General features: G+C 41.9%; 1 protein-coding gene across 1 annotated transcript; it reads right to left on the reverse strand.

The window, feature by feature from the left end:
- Window positions 1–8: 8 nt before the first annotated feature.
- LOC310854909 (adhesion G-protein coupled receptor G5-like) lies at window positions 9–27,040 on the reverse strand. Its single transcript, XM_083759670.1, has 15 exons — window positions 26,975–27,040; window positions 14,487–14,562; window positions 13,828–14,096; window positions 12,903–13,089; window positions 12,284–12,332; window positions 9,431–9,545; window positions 8,762–8,884; window positions 7,807–7,935; window positions 7,595–7,637; window positions 6,428–6,534; window positions 3,894–4,009; window positions 2,523–2,779; window positions 2,162–2,261; window positions 1,552–1,829; window positions 9–707 (listed from the first exon to the last, which is right to left on the reverse strand). The coding sequence occupies exons 2-15, from the start codon at window positions 14,551–14,553 to the stop codon at window positions 526–528; spliced, it is 2,022 nt and encodes a 673-aa protein (XP_083615796.1). The 5' UTR covers window positions 14,554–14,562; window positions 26,975–27,040; the 3' UTR covers window positions 9–525.
- Between the last annotated feature and the right edge of the window lie 361 nt (window positions 27,041–27,401).

A 27,401-nucleotide genomic window follows, 5' to 3' on the forward strand; every position in this document is an offset into this window, starting at 1 on the left:
TTTATAAGTCATCTGAAGCGTTAATATTGTAAGCGTGAGGTAGCAATGATTTAGTAATGAGCCACTAACATCCCCGTTCTGATCAAACACCTCAATCTGAGAAAGGATTCCAAGAAAAAGGGGTTTTAAGATTGCGGTTATAATGCCGGTAGACAGCGGGGAATCATTTCATTGACGGACCACAGCCAAGCCAAGCGTGACCTAGCGACTGGCAGGCTCCTAGATGGTAGTTAAAGTTGTCTTCGGCAGTGAGAGTAATTAAAATCTCTGCGATACAATAATTGTGAGCAAAAGAAAATATTGCGATAAACAATAATTATCGTCCCATCCCTAGAGGAAAACTTAGCTAGTATCACCAAACAATCACCTGGATCTAGGAATGGTTAGCTAGTATCAGGTTACCCTTTACCTCATGGTTCAAGGACCTGCACACACACACACACACACACACACACACACACACACACACACACACACACACCCATGCTGAATCAGTAGTCCTGCTAAAACTGAATGCTAAAACGTTCAAGCAGCCATGTGCTTCTTTGTGCCATTGGTGTTAGAGTCCAGCTCTCTGTAGGAGTTGTTGTCGTGGGCCTGCAGCATGTGCTGCCTGGTGGAGCCGCTGATACTGGACCTCTGGGCCGAGCCGCTCTCCTGCCGCCGCATTCTGTCCAGTAAGAAGAAGCGCAGCAGCAAGGAGAACCCTGCAGGTAGGGAGAAGAACACAGCAGTCAGATAAACTGAAAGAATCTAGAACCCGTGCATCTGTACCTCCGCCAACACTACACTTGGGAGCAACCTATTAGCATTCCACCAGTGGACCCCAGCTAAATTATGGAGAGTTGGTAACCAAAATGTACCCTTATAAGATCTTTAACTGTCTTTAAATGTTCTCAAGAGTTAAAATCTTGTTAAACATCTGCATTACTTAGTTAATTTACAAGAAGTCTACACAAATGAGAGAATGTAAAATAAGTGTTATTTTGATCAACGTTTGCCCGTATCTCTCCCATGGTACCAACATCAATACAGCATGGAATTGTGGACAAAATCTTATGCAACGATAACACAATTCTTTAGTTTTGGATCTGAGAGGCTACATCCCATCAAATGGTGGTCCGTAGCTCAAATGCTGAATACATAATGGACCTTGATATGAAAAGGGTTGAAAACCACTGCTCTAACCTTACACTCAGTTAACAGACAGCACTGCTAACCACTTGCATCCCAGCATGCAGAGTTGTAAATCTGCCATGCTGAGAGAATTGGTGTAGATGGGGGAAAAAGACATCCAAGTACAGAGCGACTAACACATGATCTACAAGCTCACAATGCGTCACATCGCGACACGTGACTGTGAGCTTGATTTGTATACATTTGACAACTTGAAATGGGACATTCTGTATAATGAGTGCTTTTACTTTTGGTACTTTAAGTACATTTTGATGCCAATACTTTTTTAATTTCTGACTTTCATATTGCAGCATCGATACTTTTAAAGTATAGCATTTTTCCACCACTGTTAAAGACCAAAGAAACCACACAGACCTTGGAGAGAGTTGAGGATGCAGGTCAGGATGAGGACATAGTTGGACAGAACTCCAAAGTTGAGGAAGCTGAGGCTCCAGGTGCTCCCGAAGAGAACGCTGAGGCCCCAGATGCCCTGGAAGGTCCTGGAGCTCTGAGTCCTCCACTCGTCCCTGTCGCGCACCTGCCTGTAGATGAGGTACAGCATCACCAGGCCCGAGGCCACCAGCAGCGCCAGCATGCTCACGTTGGTGCAGTAGTGAGCCAGAAAGGCCTGCGCACTGCGCTTCATCCAGCACCTGCATGCCAAGTGGCAGCACACGTGCACGCACGCGCACACACACATACACGCACACGCACACACACACACACACACACACACACACACACACGCACACACCAAGGTTAGAATAGTTTCCAATTTTTCATTATAGTTTAGTTTTAGTTAGTTTTGACTTTTCTTTTCTAATTCAGTTAGTTTTAATTCGGTTTTAGAGCGGGTTTGCTAGTTTTCACTTTTGTGACAGTGCATAGTTTTAGTGTTAGTTTTAGTTTGTGTGATTAATTAGCGATTAATCATGATTAACTATGGAGTATGGACCAATCATGCGATTAATCAGATGCTGCTTACATCTTGAAAGGGTTGTCGATATCATTCGCTGGAAACACGTCTCTCACACCGTAGATGTTACCCACAGCAAGCAGGATGCCCACAGGAACAGCTGGAAGGCCTGGAATAAGACATCACAAATCATAAGTCCCGTTTCGTACTTCTTCGTGCGACAACCGGTCAGCTATTTATAAATATAAAATTAAGCAATATTGCACGAGAGGGTGTTCTTTATCATCATTAATGCACACAGGAACTCGCCATGCAGCAATAATAGCGGTTATTGTCCCATCGTCACCTATACAATTATTCAAAGGAGCTTTATTGGCATGAGAAAACATACGTTTACATTGCCAAATCAATGCTGACGGAAAGCACTCACCGAAGCCAATCAGGTTCCAGACATAGGGCTTGGGGGAGGGGCTGAAGAGCACGTAGACCATCCAGAAGGTGTGGAAGACCTCCACCCCCATCCAGGTGAAGGAACTGAGCAGGGCGTAATGGAGGGCTGCGCCCACCCACACACACAGCGCCTCACCACCCACGTTGGCCAGGGTCCCGGTCAGGAAGAACAGCATGTAGAGGAGGAGCAGTGATACGGCTAAACCCTGGTGGACATGGATACACTCCTTAAGTCTCCTGAAGAACACACACACACACACACACACACACACACACACACACACACACGAGAGACGGAGAGAAGAAAATACGTTACAAAGCCATGGGGATTACTAAAATGTTCTTAAATAGATATTCATTACCATTTTTAAATTGATATCATTAGTTGCCCTCAACTCATCCGGTAGGGTAAGTGATATTTTTTGGTTAAAATAATGTTTTTTTGTTAAAGAATTAAAGCACTATATTGTGAGAGTAACCATTGCTGTATACAGTGGACTCCATTCTTCCCAGCTCTTTAATAAACAGAAAATCAGGTATAATAATAATGATATTTGTCACTTACATTTGCATATACAGTCAAATGAGGTATTCTGCATGTAACACATCATAAGTATCAGTAGTGGGCGCTACGGGGCAGTTAGGGGTTAAGTGAGCTCAGGGACATATCGACACTGCTGAGGTCTGGAATCAAACCATGGGACCTTTGGTTTCCCAGCTGGGCTCTCTCTAACCATTTAGCTATTAACCCATTCAGGCCTGACCTCGAAATTTAAAAGAAATATTCTAAATCCTCCAGTTTTCTGAAATAAATATTTTCACGATTAGAAAGAATTAGCAGACCTACAAGCTCGTAGCGCGCCACTTGGTGGCGCGCTACGAGCTTGTAGATCTGCTATTTTTCAATAGCTAAATTATAACAATGTTTAAAACACCAAAAGGGGTTCCCGCCCAAAATGGGTTAATTGTTAGAACCCAAAAGGTGTGTTGCCAATGTCAGCCAATGAGGAGAGAGTACCCACATCAGCTTAAGTTTGATTATTTGTGTCATCACTTCCAAATTCACTTGTTTATCCTGTATCCGGTGTGAGTTCTCCCTCCTGATTGGATAAAATTGGTATCCAGACCTGAAAATGCAGTTTATGTTGACTGAAGAGCTGGAAGGTGAACAAACAATCTCTGGGCCCTTCTAATGCGTGAGGGGGCTGTGATTTTTCCATTACTTTTATTATCATTTAATCTAGATAATGTGTTTAATGGCATCATGGCCATGATGTCTATTGCAATCCATAGAAGACAAATCTTGTAATGCATGTTTGACAATAATGTATTGTTTATTTGTTATTATTACCTCTTTCTGTTGAGGAAGATGATGAGAGCAACACAGCTGATCGTGGAGGCAGCGCAGCCCAGAGATGTAATGACGGTTAGAGCCAGCAGGTGGGGCACTGGTTTGTTCTCCAGTTGCTGAGAGGGAACATAAAACAGAGTTTGTGACTTTGTGTATGTCTGTGTAAATGGATATTCAAACAAACACATCAGTGTTATGCTTATTATAAGCAACGTTTGGGCTTGTTTTTTCTGTAAAGTCGCTTGTAAATATTGGAAGTTCTGGTATTTTGGGCCACAAGTGTAGTTGCTTATTTGGGCTTGCTTCAGTTTAATCAATGAAAATAGCCGACCTACAAGCTCACATCTCATTGCAATGCTACGCGTTGTAACCGCATGTTTCTCATGCCAATAAAGCCCTTTGAATTAAAAGCTTGTAGATCCCAAATACATTAAGGGTCCTTGACATGACAATGTTTGAGAACCACTGGTTTAAACAACACCAGGAAGCATGCAAGTCCAAATAAGTGTGACTTTACAGGAAAAACAAGGCCAAAGTCCCCTATAATAAGCAGACTTGGCAACAGTGGTCTCACCACGAAGAAAGCTTAGAGAAGGAAAAGACGCCAACGTCATGGTGTCACGTGACTGGACGACCACGCCCCCATGTGCCAAAACTCACACTGGAAGTTCGATGAATACATTGCAGTGGATGGGAGCCCGCTGGACATCTTGTAAACAAACATTATTTATGAACGATAGCGACCTTTGTCATATAATCGGTCCAGGAATATAATAGAAGACATATCACAGATTGTTTTCCGACTGGGTGTTTTTCGACTTGCTAACTGTTTAATTTTATTCAGGAATTTAAAGAGCAGAGTACGGCTCTGGGCTGAATGGGCTTAACCTGACTCCGCCAGCTGGTGGCAGTATTGCGTTCACAATCCTGCCTGCCTGTTTTTAATTCATCAACATTACAAACTAAATAACGCTTTAAAAATGTTGAGAATAGAGGATTTTGCAATATTACAAGTCAGTGGTGTTTGATGAAATACTTTTTTCAAATTAACAGTAGCCTTGGCTTAGGACCAACCCGCCTAGTATAATACAACAGTAGTTTTAAGTCGTACACAGTGACGAATCTGCTGCCGAAACTGCTGGGAATGCATTGGAGTGAATGGAGAAAAGTATAGACAAGCATATAAATAAACACTTTCTGAATGATTGAGACCATTGTAAAATAAACGCTTCTGTAACATAACATCACACATTACTTTCTACTGTCTTGAAGTCACCACCAAGTACCCAGTGGTCTAGGTTTACTGGCGCCCACCTCCCACTATTTTCACACCGTGTAAAGTACCGTGCCGAATTCAAATAGCCACTACTTTGCATAACAACAGCTTTAACTGTTTATACCTGAGCGGTGACTGTGAGCGCACGTAGCCGGTAAGCATGCCATGCACACTTGACTTACAGGAGTGTGGACTGCTATGGCTCTAGTAGGCTACTGCTGCTGTGTGGTGTTCTCCTCCATCAAAGAACAGTTACATATATATTCGTCCAAAGCAAACCTTTTAGCTTCGCTAGTGTCCAGTAAGGATGTTTGTCTGACCATTTTAAGTCTACTTTTGTGTTTTAGGCTTAGGCTATACAGCTGTTCTGTGTGCATGCCGCGATGCGTGCGTGCGTGCGCGTCACGTTCCGTGGTACCAGTACAATTTCATTTAGCCAGTCATTCATTCATATTTAACTTGAAACTGAATAAGGCAATGTCTGGAGTTGATAGAGCAAGCATTAACTTCTTTAAGGTATGCCTATGCCTATGCCTATATTGAGGGACACATGACACTTAAATCGTTTAATATTACCTCTACATTTCACATGCAAATATTATACTTTCACTACAATTATTAGTTATTACTAGACTACTATTACGTTGTATTGTACTACTTAAAACTACTGTTGTATTATACTAGGCGGGTTGGTCCTAAGGCTACTGTTAATTTGCGTATTTATTCTGAAACTTAACCACTTGTAGAGCATATTACATTGTGATAGGCTACTGCTAGGCAACTTTTACTTTAGTGAAAAAAAGTATTTCATCAAACACCACTGACTTGTAATATTGCAAAATCCTTTATTCTCAACATTTTTAAAGCGTTATTTAGTTTGTAATGTTGATGAATTAAAAACAGGCAGGCAGGATTGTGAACCCAATACTGCCACCAGCTGGCGGAGTCAGGTTAAGCCCATTCAGCCCAGAGCCGTACTCTGTGCTCTTTAAATTCCTGAATAAAATTGAACAGTTAGCAAGTCGAAAAACACCCAGTCGGAAAACAATCTGTGATATGTCTTCTATTATATTCCTGGACCGATTATATGACAAAGGTCGCTATCGTTCATAAATAATGTTTGTTTACAAGATGTCCAGCGGGCTCCCATCCACTGCAATGTATTCATCGAACTTCCAGTGTGAGTTTTGGCGTGGTCGTCCAGTCACGTGACACCATGACGTTGGCGTCTTTTCCTTCTCTAAGCTTTCTTGCTCACCACCAGGATGGTGAAGTAGGTCAGGTGGTTGCAGTGACACTCTGTGTCTTCTTCTCCTTTCTGGAATGTCCAACATCCATCGTTTCTCCAGTTCACCTCTGATGGGTCTGCATGCACACAGTATGGGTAGGATTTAAAGGGTGTTACTATAGCCTACACCAGTGGTCTGGGGTACAGGTGGTACCCAGCTAAATGTTGGAGAGTTGGTAACCAAATGAAATGGATCCTTATTAGATATTTAACTCTAAAATGGAACCAAATTGACTTTTACACTCTCAAGAGTTAAATCATTGTTAAACATCTGCATTCGATAATTTACAAGAAGTCTACACAATTAGAGAATGTATAATATTATTATTTTGATCATTTGCCTGCTGAATTTTGGAGAGGTTAAATGAAAATCTCATCAAATGGTGGTCCGTGGCTCAAATGACGAATAAATAATGGGCCTTGAAAAGGGTTGAAAACCACCGGCCTACACAGAAATTAAATAAAGCACTGAGTCTCTTTTCTTTGGAAACAGAAAACGTATTAATTAATGTATGTGTAAGATTAATGTACACAACTATGTGTGTACCATAATGGCTAACAGAGTGCAGCACTATTTGGGTCTGGCAAAAAGACTAATCTATGCTACCTCAATTATGGGATTTTTGTTTTGTTTTTGTTGAAAGAAAGAAAAAGTAAAAACTAAATGTTATTGTGGGACCAACAGTTATATATATATATATATATATATATATATATATATATATAATTTTTTACCTCCCACAGCAACTAAAAACCACTTCAAGACTTGCAGTGGATCCTGATCCCAATGCAAACTTTGCACATTTAGCCCTATATCTTGCGCCACCCCCTTATCCCTAAACTTATTTGCCATTTTTTACTATTTTAAAACATTTTAAAATAGTACAAATAGCCGATCTACAAGCTAACAACGTGTCGATGTAGATTGGCTAGTTGAACTATATTTAAATGTTTTAAAATAGTATTTTCTTTAAATAAGTTTAGGGATAAGGGGTAAGGGGTGGCGCAAGATGGAGCCCCTAGTCTCTTTTCGTTCCACAATTTAAAACAAAAAACACTTTTGATTGAATTAAAATCACTGGAAAGGTTCTTTAATAATCTGATATCTATCAATGTAATCAAATCTAATCATCTGACCTGTTCTGGTGTCCCATGAAACACATGTCCTCGAGTGTGTTTTCTGAGGAAGAGAAGTGATAGAGAGAGAAACTACCGTTTCAAAATAAACCTGTACAATAAATAAATGCTCAGTCTCAAATGTGGTGTGTGTGTGTGTGTGTGTGTGTGTGTGCGTGTGTTGTGCATAATGCTTAATTAAGTATAATGCAGGTAACGTGCAAACTGCTTACAGGTACTATAGGATGATGGAAGCGGATCTTGATTGGTTCAGGCAGATTGGTGATGACCTCATTCTCCACACTGATTCCCACAACGTCTGCCCAGATTGTGTCATCATTGACATCCGCTGAGGCAGAGTTCTAGGAGTAGGAACACACACACAATAAACTTCAATTTAGTTTTAGTCACATTTTAGTCATCTGAAATGTTTTTGTTTCAGTGGACTAACCAAGCATAAAACGACACGTCTTAGTTCTACTCAATGTCTTCTCCAGTAGTACCTCCCTAATATTTTTGTCTAGTTTTTATTTGGTGTCATAGTTTTAGTCATCATAGCTTAGTTTTTGGACCCTGATGAAGGCTCCATAGCCGAAACGCATAGGTTTTTAATTTTCTTAACTTTTGCCTAGCTAAGCCATGACAATAAAGGCTTTTTAAACTCAACTGAGTGGAGTGCATTGGCCCTGGCCCCTTGGCTTTCTGACAATGCGAACCCCTGAACAATTTAGCTGAATAGCCCTGCTGTACGGCTTGGAAACAGTTGCACTGACAAAAAGAAAGGAGGCGGAACTTGAGGTGGTAAAATTTAGGATGCTACGATTCTCATTAAGAGTGATACAGAAGAACATGATCAGAATTGATTCGAATATCAGTGCAGTTTAGAAGGTTTGGGGATAAAACAAGAGAGGCGAGGTGGATATAGTTTGGACATGTGCAGAGGAGGGGTACATTGGGAGAAGGATGCTGAAGATGGAGCTGCCAGGCAAGAGGAGAAGAGGAAGGCCAAAGAGGAGGTTTATGGATGAGGTGAGAGACGACATGTAGGTGGCTGGAGTCACAGACACAGAGGAAGACACAGAAAACAGAACCAGATGGGAGCAGATGATCCGCTGAGGTGACTCCCGAAAGAAGAACAAGACTACGTTTTGTTCAGATGTCTGTTGGTAAAAAGAGACCTAATCTTACCTGGAACAAGGAAGTGTCTTTAACCACCGTGATGACCACTTTGTCTGTCTTCTTACCAGCAGACTTCATGGAAGGGGGCAGGTAGACGAATGGATGGGAGTCTGGAGGTAATCCTCTGAGGGCCTATTGAAGAAACGTACAAGAGCTTACTGTCATGTTTCGTGTTGTATTGGCCAAATGCTCAACAACACAGCCAGTAGCATTCATTGCTACAGTTGTGAGAAGCTTGGTATTGCAAGGCTTTCCACAACCATGGTAAAGTAAAAGACATGATAAAATACGTCAGACAAACAAGTAAAAAGGGGTCAAAAGTAGGTCGGATCTATACTCCTACGCTCCCAGGTTTGGTGTGTTTGCACAAAGTCTGTTTGCACTCAAATGTAAGTGTCTGTTGTTGTCTCAGTCACCTTGTTGTTACAATTAACTTTTTTATCTTTTAAAGAAAGGTCTTATCGTTCAACTGTATGAAGGCATGACAAATAAAAAAACACCTTGTACTTTGTACCTTGTTTGCAGTGCTGTTAACAGGCGTACTAGTAATAAATGAGTTACAGATACAACGAGAAACATGTAGCGTAGTGCAGTGGTTCGGAACCTGTGTATCCTCCTGGGCTGTTGCAACATTGGGCCCCCGACTAATTGGCAAAACACTACGCATGCATATCTTACATTCAAAGTGACATTGAGTCCTTGGAACTGGTCATCCATTTGTATCACAGAGCTCAGGGCACAGGGTAGCTCCACGTTTCCCACAGCTTGGGACCTCATCACAGTCTCCTCAATCCTGGATTAGACAAACACATAATTAGGGCTGTCATCATTACACATTTAAGTTGGCAATTTATTGTTACACTAATAATTACGATTAACAATTCGTTTTTTTTGACGTTGGAAATTGGAACATTATGAATAGAAATGACATTTCTGTTTGGCTTTTAGGCTTCATAATAAATGTCTTTTATATATTTCTTATACTTAAAATAGATGATCTACAAGCTTACAACGCTTCGTGATGCGTCGTATGATTGTATATTTGCCATCAGGCTGGACTCAACTACAGCGGCTGTGACTCGCGCGAATGTGGAGCGGACTGCAGGCGGTTACGGGCTATAAACCCAAGTCAGGTAATATCACTGACACCTCCGCGTCTTTACCGGACGAGCTGAATAACTTTTTTGCCCGCTTTGAGGCTCACAACTCAGACCCAGCTACGGCGCAGAGCGCACCTGAGGCGGTGGACCTGCAGGTGACGCAGAGGACTGTGAGTAAAGCGTTCCAAAAAGTTAATGCTCATAAAGCTGCAGGGCCAGATGGGATAGCCTCTCGTGTCCTTAAAACATGCTATAACCAGCTGTCATGGGTTTACACAGACATATTTAACCTGTCCCTGTCATTGTGCGTGGTGCCATTGTGTTTTAAAAAAACAATAATTGTACCCATTGCCAAGAAAAAACCTGTTACCTGTCTCAACGATTATCGACCTGTTGCTTTGACATCTGTTCTCATGAAATGCCTGGAGAAAATGGTTATCTCTTATATCAAGAGCATAATTCCTGCTAGTATTGATCCTTTACTGTGCAAATAGATCTGTGGATGATGCAATCTCTCTTGCTTTACACACTGCCCTGGTACATCTAGAAAAGAAAAGCTCTTATGTCAGACTACTGTTCATAGACTATAGTTCCGCATTTAACACTATTGTACCATCGAAATTAGTGTTGAAACTCAGTGGCCTTGGTGTGGGCAGCTCCATCTGTAACTGGCTATTTGATTTTCTGACGGGTAGGCCCCAGTGTGTTCGCATAGGAGAGAGAAGCTCATCCACAATTCTCACCAGAACCGGTGCGCCCCAAGGCTGCTGCCTCAGTCCTCTGCTGTACAGCTTGTTTACGTTTGATTGTGTTGCCAGATATGAGAATAACATCATAATTAAATTTGCGGATGATACCACAGTGATCGGACTAATAACCGACGGTGATGAGAGGGCCTATAGGAGGGAGATAGAGGATCTAACTCTATGGTGCGATAACAACAACCTCTCACTTAACACCAATAAGACCAAAGAAATCATTGTAGACTTTAGGAAGTCCAAAGGTATCCACACCCCCATTTCCATCAAAGGGTCATCTGTCGACATAGTTGATAACTTTAAATTCCTGGGCATACATATCATAGACACATTCACATGGTCACTCAACAACGAGTACATCCTCAAGAAGGTGCAGCAGCGACTGTACTTTCTGAGGCGCCTTAAAAATTTGGCTTAAGTACAAAAGGACTAGTGAACTTTTATCGCTGTATAATTGAAAGTGTCTTAACTGGCTGTATCACAGTGTGGTACGGTAACACGACTGCTCAGGATTGCAATAGGTTGCAGAGGACCATTAAAACAGCAGCTAAAATCATCGGCACTACAGAATTACCCAGTCTCCATAACATCTACACCACTCGCTGTATGAAAAAAGCCCATAACATCATGGAAGACACCAGCCACCCCGCAAATACCCTATTCAAACTACTCCCTTCCAAAAAACGCTACCAGAGCATCAAATCTCGTACCACCCGTCTCAGTAACAGTTTTTACCCCCAGGCAGTCAGGCTGCTGAACAGCTGACCTTGAACTGTATTGCACTTCACTTCACTTGCACTTTTCCTGTTTTTTGTCTTTTCTTGCACTATAGATGTTTGTTTATGTCCTGTGTATGTAAGACTGAGAGTGCTCTGAGCAAAATAAATTTCATTGTATGTATACTCTGTATCTATACAAATGACAAATAAACCTGAACCTGAACCTGAACCTGAACCTGAACCTTTACCTGTGGACGTTAGCGTTCTATGCCTCCTTTTCCACCAAAATAACTTTGTTTCTAGAACTGGTTCTGTTCTAGATTCTTGGAACCTTGGTGCTTTCACAGATCCGGCGCCTATTATTTGGTTCCAGTTCTTTTAGGGATCAGGAACCAATTCATTTTCAGTGGAAACGCTCTGAACTGATTCAATATTAGGTGGGAAAAGATAAGTGAACCGGTTCAACCCTGGCCAGGCTGGACAACGACTTGCACAAAAACTAATTTCACCGACTTCATTTTTTCTTTTAATATGACATTTTTATCCCACGATTTTGCAACCCAGTTTTTTCACCCAGTGGCAATTATCTAATGTAATCCTGGGCGCTACACTTCCTCTGCCAACCTGGGGGGGGGGGGGGGGGGGGCAGCGGACTGACCTCATGCCTCCTTCTATGCATGAGGAGTCCAGGCTGCTTCTTTTCACCTTACACCCACTTCTTTGCATCTGTAAACCTGTGATGTGACAATAAAGCTATCATCTAATCATGATCTGCATATAATCAATAATAGGGAGATTCAACAGGGAGGCCGGTCACCTCCGTCGTCCGTAACAGGTTGAATCACCACCCATTCACACTGCTGGACTCAATTTCCTGTTCTGCTTTTAAGTCACATTGGATAACATACAATTCAGTTAGCGCATGTTGTTAGAAGGAGGGAGAGAGAAGCTTACATGTTGACGTTTTGTGATCCCTGGCTGGCTTCAGTACAAAACTTTTCTTCTGCAAGGAAATTAAGCACATATTAATGTTGCATTAATCACTTCTAGATGTGGAACAGAATGTCCTAGCAGAGTTCCTGCTCCTAATAGTTCGGATGGTTAAATGCACAGGGCAAGTTTCACATAGTAAAAAGTAAAGTGACAAAAAAAGGCTGTACACTCCGAAAGCTTTTTTTGTGCAATTATTTCACATTAATTTAACCTGTTGTTTGTGTTATGAGTACATGCGCACTGGGCATGATTAGAACTACGCAAACACAGAACAAAACAGCATCACCAGAAATAATCACGTCACAATTGTGTTATTCACATCACTACTGTGGTATGAAATTATTATAATAAAAATGTAGTCTGCTTTAGTTGTTGTTGGGGACAGTTATCTGTACCTAGTTATTGTACATATGCACATACAGTATGTGAAATGCGTCCCCTGCATTTGCCCATGCCAACAATTAGGAGTGATTGTTACTAATAAGAAGCAGGTGGTTGTTGGTTAAATATCTTGCTCAAGAACACTCATTCTCTCATCTACTTATCATCCATCCATCCATCCATCCATCCATCTACTTACTACAGTCAATGGCATCTCCATAGAAGGTGTAGCTGTCAAGTGTTTTGCCGCTGACTATGTCGTTTTTGATAGTTGCGTTGACAATGCCGTGGGCTGCGATGGCTCCGCTGCCTTTCTCGGACAGGTCAGTACAGCAGCTACCCTGCAAGCCTGCCGGGAAACATAACGTGTGGTTCTTTCCCCAAACCTGTGGCGCACAAACAATCACAGACAAGATAGGCCCTTAGTTTAGTGCCTTCTTTTTCGCATGTTACCTGTCCTGCTTCTGAGATGCACCAGACTGGCCTGCTATAGGCTAGAGGTGCGGTTGGAACTCCCTTCTACATTAATCACAGACGAGACTCTCAAACAGGGCCCGGGACCAGCTAGATAATAGATTGCAATCATGTTGCTTGATTCAGTATTTCGATATTTGATATTCATTCGATCAGACACACCCCCTTCCATTAGAAACCCATTGCAACTGCAAACTCCATTTTAACCATTTGGTTTGGTCATTTTAAACAAGACTTAATACATCAACTATCCCCTCCAATGCATGGCTTTCCGAAATTACGTCATCTGGCAACCAAGTCTATGGACTTTAATGTTTGTTTAGTGCACTAAATGATGTCATGAGATGTAATATGGCCAATATAAATCCACAACAAATTCCATTCCATAGAATAACACAAGGCATACATTCATGTCTCATGGAGGACGATGAGTATGATGAGTGTCAGACAAAAACGTTTATATAGAATAAATAAAAACGTCAGACAATTACATTAGTGAGAACCAATTATATGAAGATAGGATGCAAATGAGTGAAGTGCTCCTCAGTACACCTCAAGGTTATGTCAGGTTCAGTTAATAAGTATATTAAGTATATTACAGTGGATACAAGTTATAGATATTTGGTAATAAATGGCCGTCCGGAACTTACCTCCACCAGTAATAGGTCCAGTAGGGGCTCCCAGTACAGACAGAAGTGACTCTGTCCCCCTGAGCCGGGTCTAGGCTGGCCCAGGGAAATCTCCCCAGATCGTTGACAACGGGCCGCAATCCGCCCCTCCACAGAGAGCGAGCTTTCATTGGCTGAGACCGAGATCACGTCACAGCCTGGCGAAAGGTCATAGGTCAGCTTCAGGGCCTTGTCGTTGCCATGACGCCACGTGCCACAGAGAATGAAATCCCGGTCGTTTTCGCCAGATACTGCAAGAGGCGAAAAAACAACAACAACAGACTGAATATAACCCATCAGGGTTGGATTTATAAGTAAAAGTCCTTCGTTAGAGGGGCTAGAGGATTGGTCTTGGGGAGGGTGTTCGGGAGGGGTTCGATTCTCGTCTCCTCCTTGCAAAGTGTGGAATTGTCCTTTAGCAAGATACTGAACCCCTAACTTTTCCCGGTGAGCAGGGTGAATGTGAAGTACATTGTCATTTACAGTGCTTTGGAGAAAATGCAGTCCACCCCCCCACGCACGCGCACACACACACACACACACACACACACACACACACACACACACACACACACACACACACACACACACACACACACACACACACACACACACACACACACACACACACACACACACACCTGAGGAGAGGGCAGCCAACAGAAGGAGTAGCATCCATGTAGCATCTGGCTTCAGTCGCTGCTCCATGTTTCTGGTCTGGAAAAATTACAGGGAGGGAAGTGGTGTCAATCATTTCAATCTGAAAAACTATCACAAAACTGCATTAGTAGATCATCTAATTTTGGCTAAAGTTAAGTTAAGTTAAAGTTGTTAAAGTTGAAATTGGAAATACTCAAGTAAAGTACAAATACCTGTAGCCTACTTAATTCTACAGACATCCTATTTTTCTGACACTGGAGCATTCTCTGTACCTCAGTACTGATCAGAGAGGTCACATCAGGCCAGTAATTGTCAGTTTTCGTTTCGTTTCATGACCATTTGTCATGGCCAAAGTTATTTTGCAAGTTACTTGCTCTACATCCGGTGTCTGTTTTGAAATCACATCTAGGCCACAAAAACCCACATAGTTTTTTTGTTTTTCCGTTTCTACCATTCCAGACAGACAGACAGACAGGCAGACAATGCTATATCTTGCGCCATGCCTTTACTATTTAATATACTATGTGTTGATGTAGATCAGCTAGTTGAACTATTTTAAAATGTTTGTCAAGATAGTAAAATATGGCAAAGAAGTTTAGGGATAAAGGGTAAGGCACGCCCAAGATAGGGCCATAAAACGTATCAGTACTGACAGTACAGTACATCAATGAATACAAATGAGTTCAGGCCAAATATACACACACTGGTCTGTCTGTGGTGTTATCAATGGAGACAGTCTTTCCCTTTTAACTGACATGCACACAGATCCCCCCCCCCCCCCCCACACACACACGCGCCATTTACTATCCATGCATTTAGATTTGTATTTACATTCACAGAAAGCATCACTAATATGCTGACATTAATTGAATACTATTGTTAATACACAATACTACTTGTGTAATAGAATCAAACAGGAACATGAACATTACAGTATCCATTGATAAATTCAATATACATTTTATTTCAGCTAAAGAAAAAGTTTAAAATACACCATTTTGTCAGAATACACTTGACAAAAGTGTTGTACATTTATTGCCTCATACATTAAGTATGAGGTAACAGGACTTTCCTTGGGCACACACCACAGTGACACCCAAAGGAAACAAGAATAAATCAAGGCAGGCTCAGGAATGTGGACTTGAAGGACTCAGGGTGACAAGCCATTGTGGAACAAATATTCAAACCACATTATGAACCCTAGTATCCCTATTTTGGGCACGTCATAACAGGCAAACATTCCACACGAATAGCCATTCTGGAAGCTCACAGCACACAACAAGGTTCTGAGTTTGGATATTGTTCTGTTTGGCAAAGAGATTTGATGTAGAGGGGAAAATATAAAGGGACCAAGTTTTGTCCCCTGGGGTACCCCAGTCAATGAACTATAATAGAGTATGGTTAACCTGTGTCGAGCAGGGGGGCAGTCAGACAGATATTTTGTGAAGCCACTAAGGAAATCGGAATTTCCTGAAAATTCATATAATGGCCTGTTGTGGCGCTGTCATTGGGCTCAAAAAACCCCATAGCTCCATAGAGATCCATGTATTTGGGCCCAACTTCACCTAGACTGTATTACCTTAATAAACATGGTCATGAATACTTTCTGCTTCCAGTCACTAGTTTAAAGTCTAATTTCTAATGTCATAATATTCTTTTTGGAAAATTATGGTCCCTTTTATTAAAAAAATGACCATAAAGTCACGTATGTTCTGAGGGGCGTGGCTACCGTTACAGTCCATGAACGGGATCCCCCACCCACTCGAGTCAAAATAAAAACCAACGAAGAAGAAGGGTTGAAGTCCCGCCTCGTTGTCTGGGCCAGCCAATGGGCCAGCTGGGCCCAAACGGATCTAGAAAGATGGCGATTTACAATTCAAGGACTGACAGGCTTCATTTTACGTCCATATCAGACCCGGAGAACGCTTTGTCCATATTCTTTTTACAGTCTATGGTGTCGAGGTAGGTGACCCAGTCGGTGAGAAATGATTTGCATACTTCTAGCCCTGGCTGTTGCCCCAATGGCCGCAGCTGAGGGACCACTGGATCTGAGTAAGAGAGGATCTTTTGGCCTCAGAGGTATACAGTGCGAGGAGAATGACAGCCTACCGGCCCAGTTAGAGGATACGAAATGCAGATGGAGAGAAAGTGTGTGTGTTAGTAGAGGACGGAGCAATTACAGTAGAGCCAAGAGGCTTTACTTTAGGCCTTATGGCCAGGTGAATCAGCAGGTTGGAGACACAGTTTACACGCCGTTAGAAAGGCGCCGTGGCTGAGTTAGGGCCAAAGTTATTGTACAGGTAAAATTGGAAGGAGCCTCCAGTCACAACATCCTATGAGTCAGAACGCAGATCAAAGGACGGTGGAAGGAAACTCTGCGGGCTAAAAGAATGGTACAGCCTATGACTGTTAGCCGAGGAACATCGTCTTATCAGCCTTGAACCTAACCTATGGCATTAAAACTGTAAATACATGTAGGATGTATAATCTGGAAGGAAACCTCTAATTTCCCATGTTGCAACTCATCATTGAACTTACAAGTTGATTAAACAAGATGACCTTTTCCTGCATTAAATAAAGTCTGGATTGTATTTTTTATTGTGACTGTCACTGACAAATATGTTCTACTATAATAATAACAAGTGTGTTATTCTGATTAATAGTATTATGGTGACCACCGGAGAGACGGGTGGCAGCCGGAATGTAGACGGCACCCGGGAGCAGTATGGGTTGGCGCCCCAGCCTGTGTCTTCCGTGAGGAAGAAGCCCAACAAACCCACGGTGAGGCCTTTAGGAGGGCCATTCAAGCCTCAAGCGGAGTCTGCGGAATCCACCATTCCTGAATAAAGTGCCTGGTGCTAGGAGTCTGGTGAGATCAGGAGTGGACCTGGTGAGACATAGGAGGGGCCCGGACAGGAGTCAACTCACAGAGCCTAGTCCTTCCACGCGCCAGAATGGTACCTCTCAGTCCCGGCAGAGTAGTTCAGGAGGAACGGATTGTGTGGCCCTGGTTTTTCCCTAATGGGACTGATCGAGGGTAGCTACTGGGACGTAAGTCGGGACTTGATCACCCCGGCTGGGTCACCTGAGTGAGGGGTATGATGTTGGGAGACCCGAAACCCAGATGACCTTGGGATACATCACTGATGATACGTCCCAGGTGCATCCATGCGATGTATTTTAGTTTTAGTTTATCTTGATGCAAGCATTTATAGAGTTTGCATGGGGCATCCCCCTTCTTTCTGTCTGTAAATTGGAGTTTTGTGATGTCATTTAAGCTCCATGCACATTGCACAGTATGGGGGATTTATTTTGTGTACGTCCAATTATTTTTCTGCATCTGTAGAGCTGGCAAATACAAATAATTTATATAGCATCTAAAGTACAACCCCATGATAACTTGTAGATATATATGCTATTTCCACTTTTTGGAAAATAATTGTGTTTATCTCAAATAATTGTGATTAAAGACGATTATGTAATACTTGTGATAAGCCTTGGTTTTAGTTGATATCTCCAGATAAAGCTGAATTGAATATACTGTACACACACAGCAACACAGACAGAAGCAAGCTGGAGTTAGAGAAGTGATCTAGGTCTACTGTATGTGGTAAAATGCCCCTAAATTGATGCAGCCACTGTCAGCCAGTTATTTCTCAAACCATATGTCACGTTGGATATGGTTGGGTTAACCACCTGACCACGTTGTTTTATTCACCACATTCCATTACAAATTCCACACATTTGTTGACTGGAGACGGATATAAAAGCAGCAACACACAACAGTCGGACTAGGGATAACATGACAGTAGAAGAAGACAATGACAGTAAATGACAGTATACTCAAATGATACAAACACAGATAATTATTCCCAGTACTGCTACAAGTCATGAGAATCAACTAATCAAGTTTGTGTGTGTGTGTGTGTGTGTGTGTGTGTGTGTGTGTGTGTGTGTGTGTGTGTGTGTGTGTGTGTGTGTGTGTGTGTGTGTGTTGCCAACATGACTTGGCAGGCTTGTGGTTTTCAGATCTTCCTGTCACAAATCACAATAATGGTTTCTACCAGTCTATGAATATGAGGAACTACTCTGTACTGCACAAGCATGTGCACACACGCAATTTAGAATTTAGGCATTTTGCAGAGCAATTTACAGTAGGCCTAAGCAAGAATAACACAAGGTAATACATAGAAATAGTCAACTATAGGATCATAAGTAAACTAAGAAACTAGCATCTGTCTAACAGTAGAATATCTGTACAATGAAACTACTGTATAAGTAAACACTATAGAATATTAGAATGCTCTGTCTACATAAAATGCTATCTAAATTACAGATTTTAGCCTTTGCAAGTTTGCATGCGCCTGCAAGGTGGTCGCAGGTAGTATAGGGCAAGTCCTATAGTGTGTGTGTGAAGCAGTGAGGCAGGCTGAGACCTGAGTTAATGACATGCTATAACTGTGGTTGGTCAAATAGTCATTCCACACACTTTAGCCTACAGACTTATTACATGGCTTGGTTGAATCATCAATTCAGTGGTGTGGTATTTCTGAATAATGGCCGATGAGTTCTATAACTGACAGACCGCTGTCTAATCAAAGTCTCAGAGCACCTGCTGTGAGTGTGCTGTATGAATGTTATGCTGTATCATGACAGCCAACTAAACAAACAGTCACACAATGTCATTTAGAAGAATGTTTTGAAAACATTTGAATCGAGAAATAGACGATGCAGTAACCGGAAATTGATTCTATTTGATCAACACCTCTTTGTTTTCCGAGGTGACTATGTCCGCCCAGCGCAACACTTCAAATATATAAAAGCTCAGTAACTACAAACTGAGCTCATGCTTCCTTCAATGCATGAGGAGTGAGCAGGCTGCTTCTTATCACCTGACAGGGGGGAGTTCCTTGCGTGGAAGGAACAGGTTCATTCCAACCAGTTTCATTCCCCTCCATCAGATCAGATGCCCCGGCTGACCAGCGTCCTACTGCATGTTTTATGTGAGTGTACCTACCTATAGGGGACATGGGGAGAACATGCAAACTCCACACAGAAAGGCCCTTTCGCCAAAAAGAAAAAAGTGTCAGAGCGGCTTCGGAGCGAGAACCACCTACTGTAAGTCGCTCCAGTCGGGCCGTGCACCACATGTTTGAGCATGCCCGTCACACGGACAGACACAGAGATATATTACATGTATGTTTCGGCTACAGTTGGCCTTCATCACTAATGAGGACCAAACACAAATATACAGGTATAGGGTTGAAAATGGGTGAAGTGCTTTTAAAAGCAATTCATCTCAAGCCCAGGCATGTGTGCACTTAGGAGCCAACCGGTGGCTGAGCAGCTGCCTGATTGCTTTTGAATTCCTTTTTTATGCTTAAATAATTCCTCTCTGCCTGAACCACGCATTGACGTCAGCACTGGCAAATAAGTAACAGAATGAAACCACCCGAGGCCTTCTCCTCAGTACGTTGTGTCTCATGTGAGTGTGAAAGTGTGGTTTTAAGTACATGTCTATGAGTCTATCACGTCTGTCTCATGTCACGCTCAAAGTGTTGAACTTGCTATAGCTCCTGTTGTTGATATTGTTAGAGAAACAAGCGGACCACCACTTTAACCCTACACCAGCTATTTGAAAATAGCACGTTGCAATAGAATAAAATCACACCCGTGTGAACTGAGTGGTGCAACTCCCCTCTCTCTCTAGCAGCGGTGTCACATGAAAAACCAAAAGGCATAAATAAATATATCACTGTTACTGGTCCTGTATGGTCCAAATATCAATTTACTGGTCCTGTGTGGTCCAAATATCACTTTTACTGGTCCTGTATGGTCCAAATATCACTTTTACTGGTCCTGTGTGGTCCAAATAATCACTTTTACTGGTCCTGTGTGGTCCAAATAATCACTTTTACTGGTCCTGTATGGTCCAAATATCACTTTTACTGGTCCTGTCCTGTGTGGTCCAAATATCACTTTTACTGGTCCTGTATGGTCCAAATATCACTTTCGGCTGCTCAGGATTCTAACAATTGTTAGTATCTTTATTTATATATTTTATTGATTGACTGAATGCGTTATTGACAGTTTGCAAGAAGTACAGTAGAACAGTTATACACTAATGCTAAAAGGATAACACAAAAACCCTTGGGGCTTGTTTCCATTGTGGTCCTGTCCTGTGTATTCAATTAATCAAGATCTACAACACAAGAAATCATCATTACTAGGACCTGTTTAGGTCCAGTTTAAAATTGCGGATAGGAGCTCTTTTATGGTGGTTTTCAAGGAGGGTAGGGAGTAGCATGTTTTGATGGCTAGTGTGGGCTGGGCATTCCCCACTTAGAAGGAATTCAACCCCATGTTTGTGCCGAATCTGGGGGAACGACATCAGTGGAGCTCCCTCTGGTGTTGTGCCCGTGGGCGTTACTCACCCTAGTGCAGGGGTTCTCAACATTTTTGCTTTGGCCATGTCTTGTGACCCCCGCCCCGCCCCTCTCCCCACCCCCAATACAAATTGACCGCTACAATAACCTTAATAATAGAGAAAATACATCATAAATAAATACTGAAACCAGATATAATCATTGAGGAAAGTTTATGCATGTACTATGTGCACTATGTAAACTATTAATTTCCATTTTCAAGCCATTCAGTTGCAAAAAATAAATTATCTGGGGACCCCCCAAAATATATAAATAAATAAATTTAATATAATACAATTTGTGACACAATAACCTAATACAATTTGTGTTTAGAAAGCCTAAAAGGCAAACAGAAATACAAATTGTAATGTTCCAATGTTCAATCACAATTATTTGTGTGACAATTAATCGTCATTCGTCAACTGATCTTCTTAGCAGTTTTTGTATTGACCAGTACTTTCCTTGAACTGTACCCATTCTGCAAACTGTTAATAACATTTCCAATCAATCAATCAACTTAAATGTGTAATCGTGACAGCCCTACTCATATCAGTGCATTCCTACTGACCAACAAGGAGACCCATAGCTGCCCCACAATCTTATGCTTTGATTGACTTACTTGATTACTTGTGTTGCCATTGTTTCAAAGGAAACTCAAATACAACCCAGTTAGGTAATCTCTTCATTCCTTGTGATAACATTGTCGCCCACTCTGTTCGTAACGTTTGGCCTTGGTTCTTTTGTTCTTTGTTTGTTGACATCTTAAAAAAGGTAGGTCATACTGATCTGTGCTCTCCCAGGAGTGAAACAACAACAACAATAGGGATGCACCGATCCGATACTCGTATCGGAGATCGGCGCCGATCCAGGCTAAAATTCTAGATCGGGTATCGGATCGGTGGCCGATCCATTATCCGATCCGATCCGATCCGATCCGATAATTATGTGTAATTACAGTATGAAAACAACTCTACCTCCTCTGTGACACAGCAGTGTAGTATTGACAGTATAACATGTGGAATGCAGCCAGGCTAGCCTGCGCACACATTAACCTGGTCTAATTGTTGCACAGTTATTTAATAAATAATTCAGTGCATTTATATCTGTGTTTGTTACATTTTGTTTTACAAAGTTGGGAAAGTAATGTTTAAGTCAAGCCTTGATGTTGCCTTACACAAAATAATGATTCCAGACTCCACACAGTGAGGCATACAGCTTAATAGGTTATTACGTTTCTTTGTGGGGGGTATCGGATCGGTACTCTGTATCGGCAGATACTGGACCCCCATGTATCGAAATCGGTATCGAATGCCAAAAAGCCGGATCGGTGCATCCCTAAACAACAACAACACTATTTCTGTAAAAAAATGATAATAAACCACGTTGTTGTCAAATATTCTCACACACACACACACACACGCACACACACACCTCTGTAATACAACGGTGCTGACAAGGAACTCAAAGGAGAGAGGACAGAGTTGTGTTTCTGGCAGGTTACTGATCAATGAGGAGTTTTATTAGTAAACTGAAGATACCCTGATATATTCAAACAGTAGTCCAACTAAAACATCCTCATGCATAAGTGAAACACGATTACCGGTAGCTAAATGGTCTTTTGATTCACTGTGTGTATATGTAAATAAATATGCACATGGGTCAAGATGGGTCAAGATGTGCATTCGTTGAAGAATACTTTGGGGTGCTTGAAGATGCTGTGTGCATGATTCCTAGATGCTTAATAATGACACTAAAATGTTTGAGAACTGAACCACTGTAGTAGGCTAGAATGTTGGGTGAGGAGATGAGTGCAAGGTGTACTAACAATGACCTTTGAATTAATCGCAGACATCAATATTACATAGCCTGAAACATTAAATCACTTTATTCTCTGTGTATTCATGCAGCCCAATAGTGTGTAGTGGTGGCGGTATGTGGTCCTCAAACTATTTTATGTCAAGGACTGCGCCTCCCCATCCAAATTTTTTCAAGATTATTTTTAGAAAATCACAATGCGTTGTGAGCTTGTAGATCAGCTATTTTTAAATAGCCTATGTATTAGGGTTATCATGGTTAAACTGATTGTGATGATACAGTAGTATATTAACACATTTTGATGGGGACCCCCTGGAACCCCCTCAAGGACACCTGGGGGTCCCCGGACCACACTTTAGAATCACTGGCTCAGACCATCTCTTTTATGTTGACTCCATTATTCATAATGAGGAAATAACAGTCCCTGATGACTCGCTGAGCCTCGACCTTTGAAACCAAGGTCATCCCGTGACAATTCAACCCATTAAATATGCAACTGTGTTTTCATCTCATTGATTTATTTGCTATCCCCTGAGGAAATATAGCCTACACCACAGACCGGACTCCACCTGCTACTGCTGTTTCCTTATCCAAGAGCTCATTACCCCCACCACACACGCACACTTATATACCACACACACACACACACACACACACACACACACACACACACACACACACACACACACACACACACACACACAGAAAAGGTTTAGAAATGAAGATGCCAGCATTGTATTTGGGTAGAGGCCAGGTTGACGTATCAGAACCAGAATTGTGTTTTTTTTCCCCAGACATTACATTTAGCTTTTTGACTTGTTAAAGGTATTTTCTGGAAACTGTGACTAAGTGACTTGTAAGAAGTCTCATATGAACACCCAATTTCTCACTTCAAAAGACAAAGTGAGAAGGGCTTTCCTGACTTACATCCTACGTTGTTTATCTCTCATCGTGCTTTCATGCTCTGTTTTATCTTCATGTGAATCCTGATTCAAAGAGTGTGAACCCTGTGTGTGTGTCTGTACGTGCATGTGTTAATGTGTCTGTCTTTAAACCGCCCCTGCTCTGACCTTTGACCTGTCTGCCACTTCAGCTCCAGCGCCTGACATCAGAGTTCAGTCCAGCTTTTGTTCCCCGAATCACCCTGCAAATCGTCGTCGTCGTCCCCCGCATGCCCAAACCCACCGTTTTGTCATGTACGCTCAGTTTGGCTGCACTACAACAATTACAATTTAGGCATTTAGCAGACGCTGTTATCCAGAGCGACTTACATAATGAAATGCAGAGAGACTGTATTGCTTCAGTAAACTACAGAAAATCAAGAACCAAGCATCAGTCTAAAGTTAACAATAATCAAAATGAAACTATAGGATGCCAGGTAAACAATTAACCTATATTTGTCTAAACTACTACTTTGTGTATGTCTACACTAGAATACCAATGGTTCTCAAGTGGGGTACGGCCCAGGGACCCTAGCTCCGCTGTAGCTGTACAAATGGAACCAAATAAACCTGAGTTATGTGGGTCCTTGTATTTAGACCGGCTGCCGCGGCCACGTTACCACGTTGCTTTATCTCTGAAGCTGAGAATGCATGCACGCCTCCTTGTAGTTTTGTAGTCTTTTTCTGTACTTTTCCGGATTCCAGGATTCAATTCTGTAAAGTTTCTCAGAAAGACCTCAGGTTTTAAAGTATCTTTCATAGAACTGCCTTAGGTTTTTAAGGCTTTTCAAAATCGGAATGAGAATGAGAACAACACCAGTCTACAGTACACGTTGCCACAGGCCAGGCCAGCTACTTTGTATCATTTATTTTTTTGTACAGTATCTTTCCTAATTTACTGTGCAACCAATGAAAGTCTGATGACAGTTGTTTGGTGGCATGATTACAGTTTACAATAAGCAAGGTAAACACATACTGTACATCAAATGCAGAGAGAGTGTAGCGCCCAGTAAACTATGATCACAGGTAAACCAAGAAACTAGCATCAGTTTAACCCATTCTGGACGGGAACCCCTTTTGGTGTTTTAAGCATTATGTTAAACTTTAGCTATTGAAAAATAGCAGATATACAAGCCACGCTACGAGCTTGTAGATCTGCTATTTTTTTTAAATGGTGAAAATGTGGCGCAAATCTTTGAATATATATTCTTTCAGAGAGAACGTTTTTAACTCAAATCTTTGCCTCTGGGTGGGTCCCTGGAACAACATATTTTCAAATGGGGGTCCGCGGCCAAATACAGAACGTTCTGGGGGTCCTTGACATGAAAAAGGTTGAGCACCACTGACTGACTTAGAAACAGGTTTTTCAGAAAACTGTTATGATTTAGAAGCCCTTTTTTTTTAAATGGGTACAATATACCATATAAATAACATTCTGTGCATTACAACTATAGGATACCAAACAATGCATTCGCTGTCTGTTCTTTTCCTATTCTCAAGCTTCATTTATACTACTCTACAGTCTACACACATTGTTGCACGTAGACAAAAGCAGATCTACAAGCTCACAATTGTGTCACGTTGACAAATATATAAATCAGGCTTTAGTTAAGAATAATTATTCCAAATGAGAACAAAATCATTGAAAGGTTCTGATGTCATTCAGACATTCTTTAGCTCACTGCCTAGAAACCATTCATTCATTTTCCTCTCTTATTGTCTTTCTTTATCTTTCTTTCCTTCCTCTCTGTCTTGTCACATTATTTTGACTGCTGCAATTGATCAGAAGCGTTTGTGTGACAGTGAGTGAGTCAGTCGCCTGGGTGACGATGGGAGCGATAAGCAAAGATGTTTACTGGAAACCAACAAAGAGAGGCAGTCAGTGAGGGGGGGGGGGGGGGGGGGGGGGGGGGTCCCACCTCGCATGTACTCGTGCATGCACAGTGACAGGACCAGACACATGTGGGTATAATCTGAGCTTTGGAAGAAGCTACAACATTTAGGGCACCGTTTCCCAAACACTGTCGGGAACCATTTCTTTCCTTCCTACATTTAGTTTTTAATTATTATTACAATTTCACGAATTAAAAACAAAATTCAATGATTTTTTTTTTTGTAATTGCATGAAGAAATAAAATAGAATAGAAATTCCATAAATTAGAAAACAAATGTTTAAGAAGTAGTGAAACTAACCGATCTACAAGCTCACAATGCGGCGCAAGCGATGCATCGTGTGCTTGTAGATCTGCTATAAATAGGAAAACGTCTAATTTCTCTTTTGTGTCACAGGCTAAAAGGTTTGGGAACCACTGGTTCATTATGAGATAGTACAGTCGAGAATATGATGATGTTGTGAGAATGGCAACAGCGTGACCGTTTGTCACTACTTCACTACTGTATCTCTCACACTCTCCATTCCCTGACTCATGCACAACCCCTGAAACAGCAACACAGAGGTCTCTCACACACACACACACACACACACACACACACACACACACACAATTGAAAGAAAGGAAATTCTCTGGCAGCATTGATGCCTTGGAGCCATGCAGGGACAATAGAATGGGTGCGGGGAGGGAGGGGGAGAGAGAGAGAGAGAGCAAGAGAGAGAGAGAGCGAGAGAGAGAGAGAGACATGCAGGGACAATACAAAGGGTGTGGGGAGAGGGGGGGAGTGAGGGAGAGAAAGAGTGAAAGGGTGAACGGAAGCAGAACTAAAAGTGTTTTGAAGGAACAGAACATGAGACAGCAGACATGGTGCTGTGATGCTCACATTTCCCCACATCAGCTCACACAAACACCCACCATGAGGACACAGGCCTACTGTAGTTGAGAGACATCAGTCAGTGATGACGGCCGGACGAACGACTGTACTTCAATAAAATTGATTGTCCGTCTACATGTGACTTGTGACTATGTGTGTGTTTGTCTGCAACCATACCATTGGCAATACAAATCAATAAACCTATGCACTTTTTCCAATGGAAAAACACAAAATGTAGTTTATCACAGTTGATACGAAGAACCATTCAAGTCCATAATACTTATATCCATCATGAATAAATTATTATGGATAAGGGGTCAGGACAGATGGGATTTTTGGGGCGAGGAGTCTGGAAAAAATGATGGACTTAAAAATGGTTCTTCGACTAAACTCTTCTGTCAAGTAAACATGTCATGATCGTGACAACGCTAAACAGCCTATAGATATGGCAGATGTTGTGTCAGCCAAGCTGACAGGCTGCTCAACCAGACAACCACACACTGTTTCAGATCAGATTCTCACTTGGCAGCCAGAAAGGCCACTGACAGTATAGGCTGCAGAATAGCTCCTTCCCCAAGACAAGTGTGTGTAGTCACTAGTGTCTTGGAGACAGACAGACAGACAGATAGACAGACAGACAGACAGACAGACAGACCCACATACACAGCAAGCTCCACAGAGCCACAATATAATCTCAGAGGCTAAGTAGGCCTACAGTTAATAGCCAAACATGAGACATAGAAACACATTTCAATAAAGGCACCAAGGAAATAATGGCGAAATAAATTGCTCTCCAGTCTCCACCTAGCTCTGGTCCATAGCTCTAATGCGTTGAGCTATGGACCGGTATAGTCTCCACCATACCTGGCGCACAATAGTCTACAGTGCATTCAAAACACCTCAGTCTGCTGCCAAATGTCACACATAAACCACACCTGCCAACATTAGA

This window comes from Protomyctophum parallelum (genome assembly GCF_964188405.1).
Source record: "Protomyctophum parallelum genome assembly, chromosome: 2".
NCBI lineage: Eukaryota > Metazoa > Chordata > Actinopteri > Myctophiformes > Myctophidae > Protomyctophum > Protomyctophum parallelum.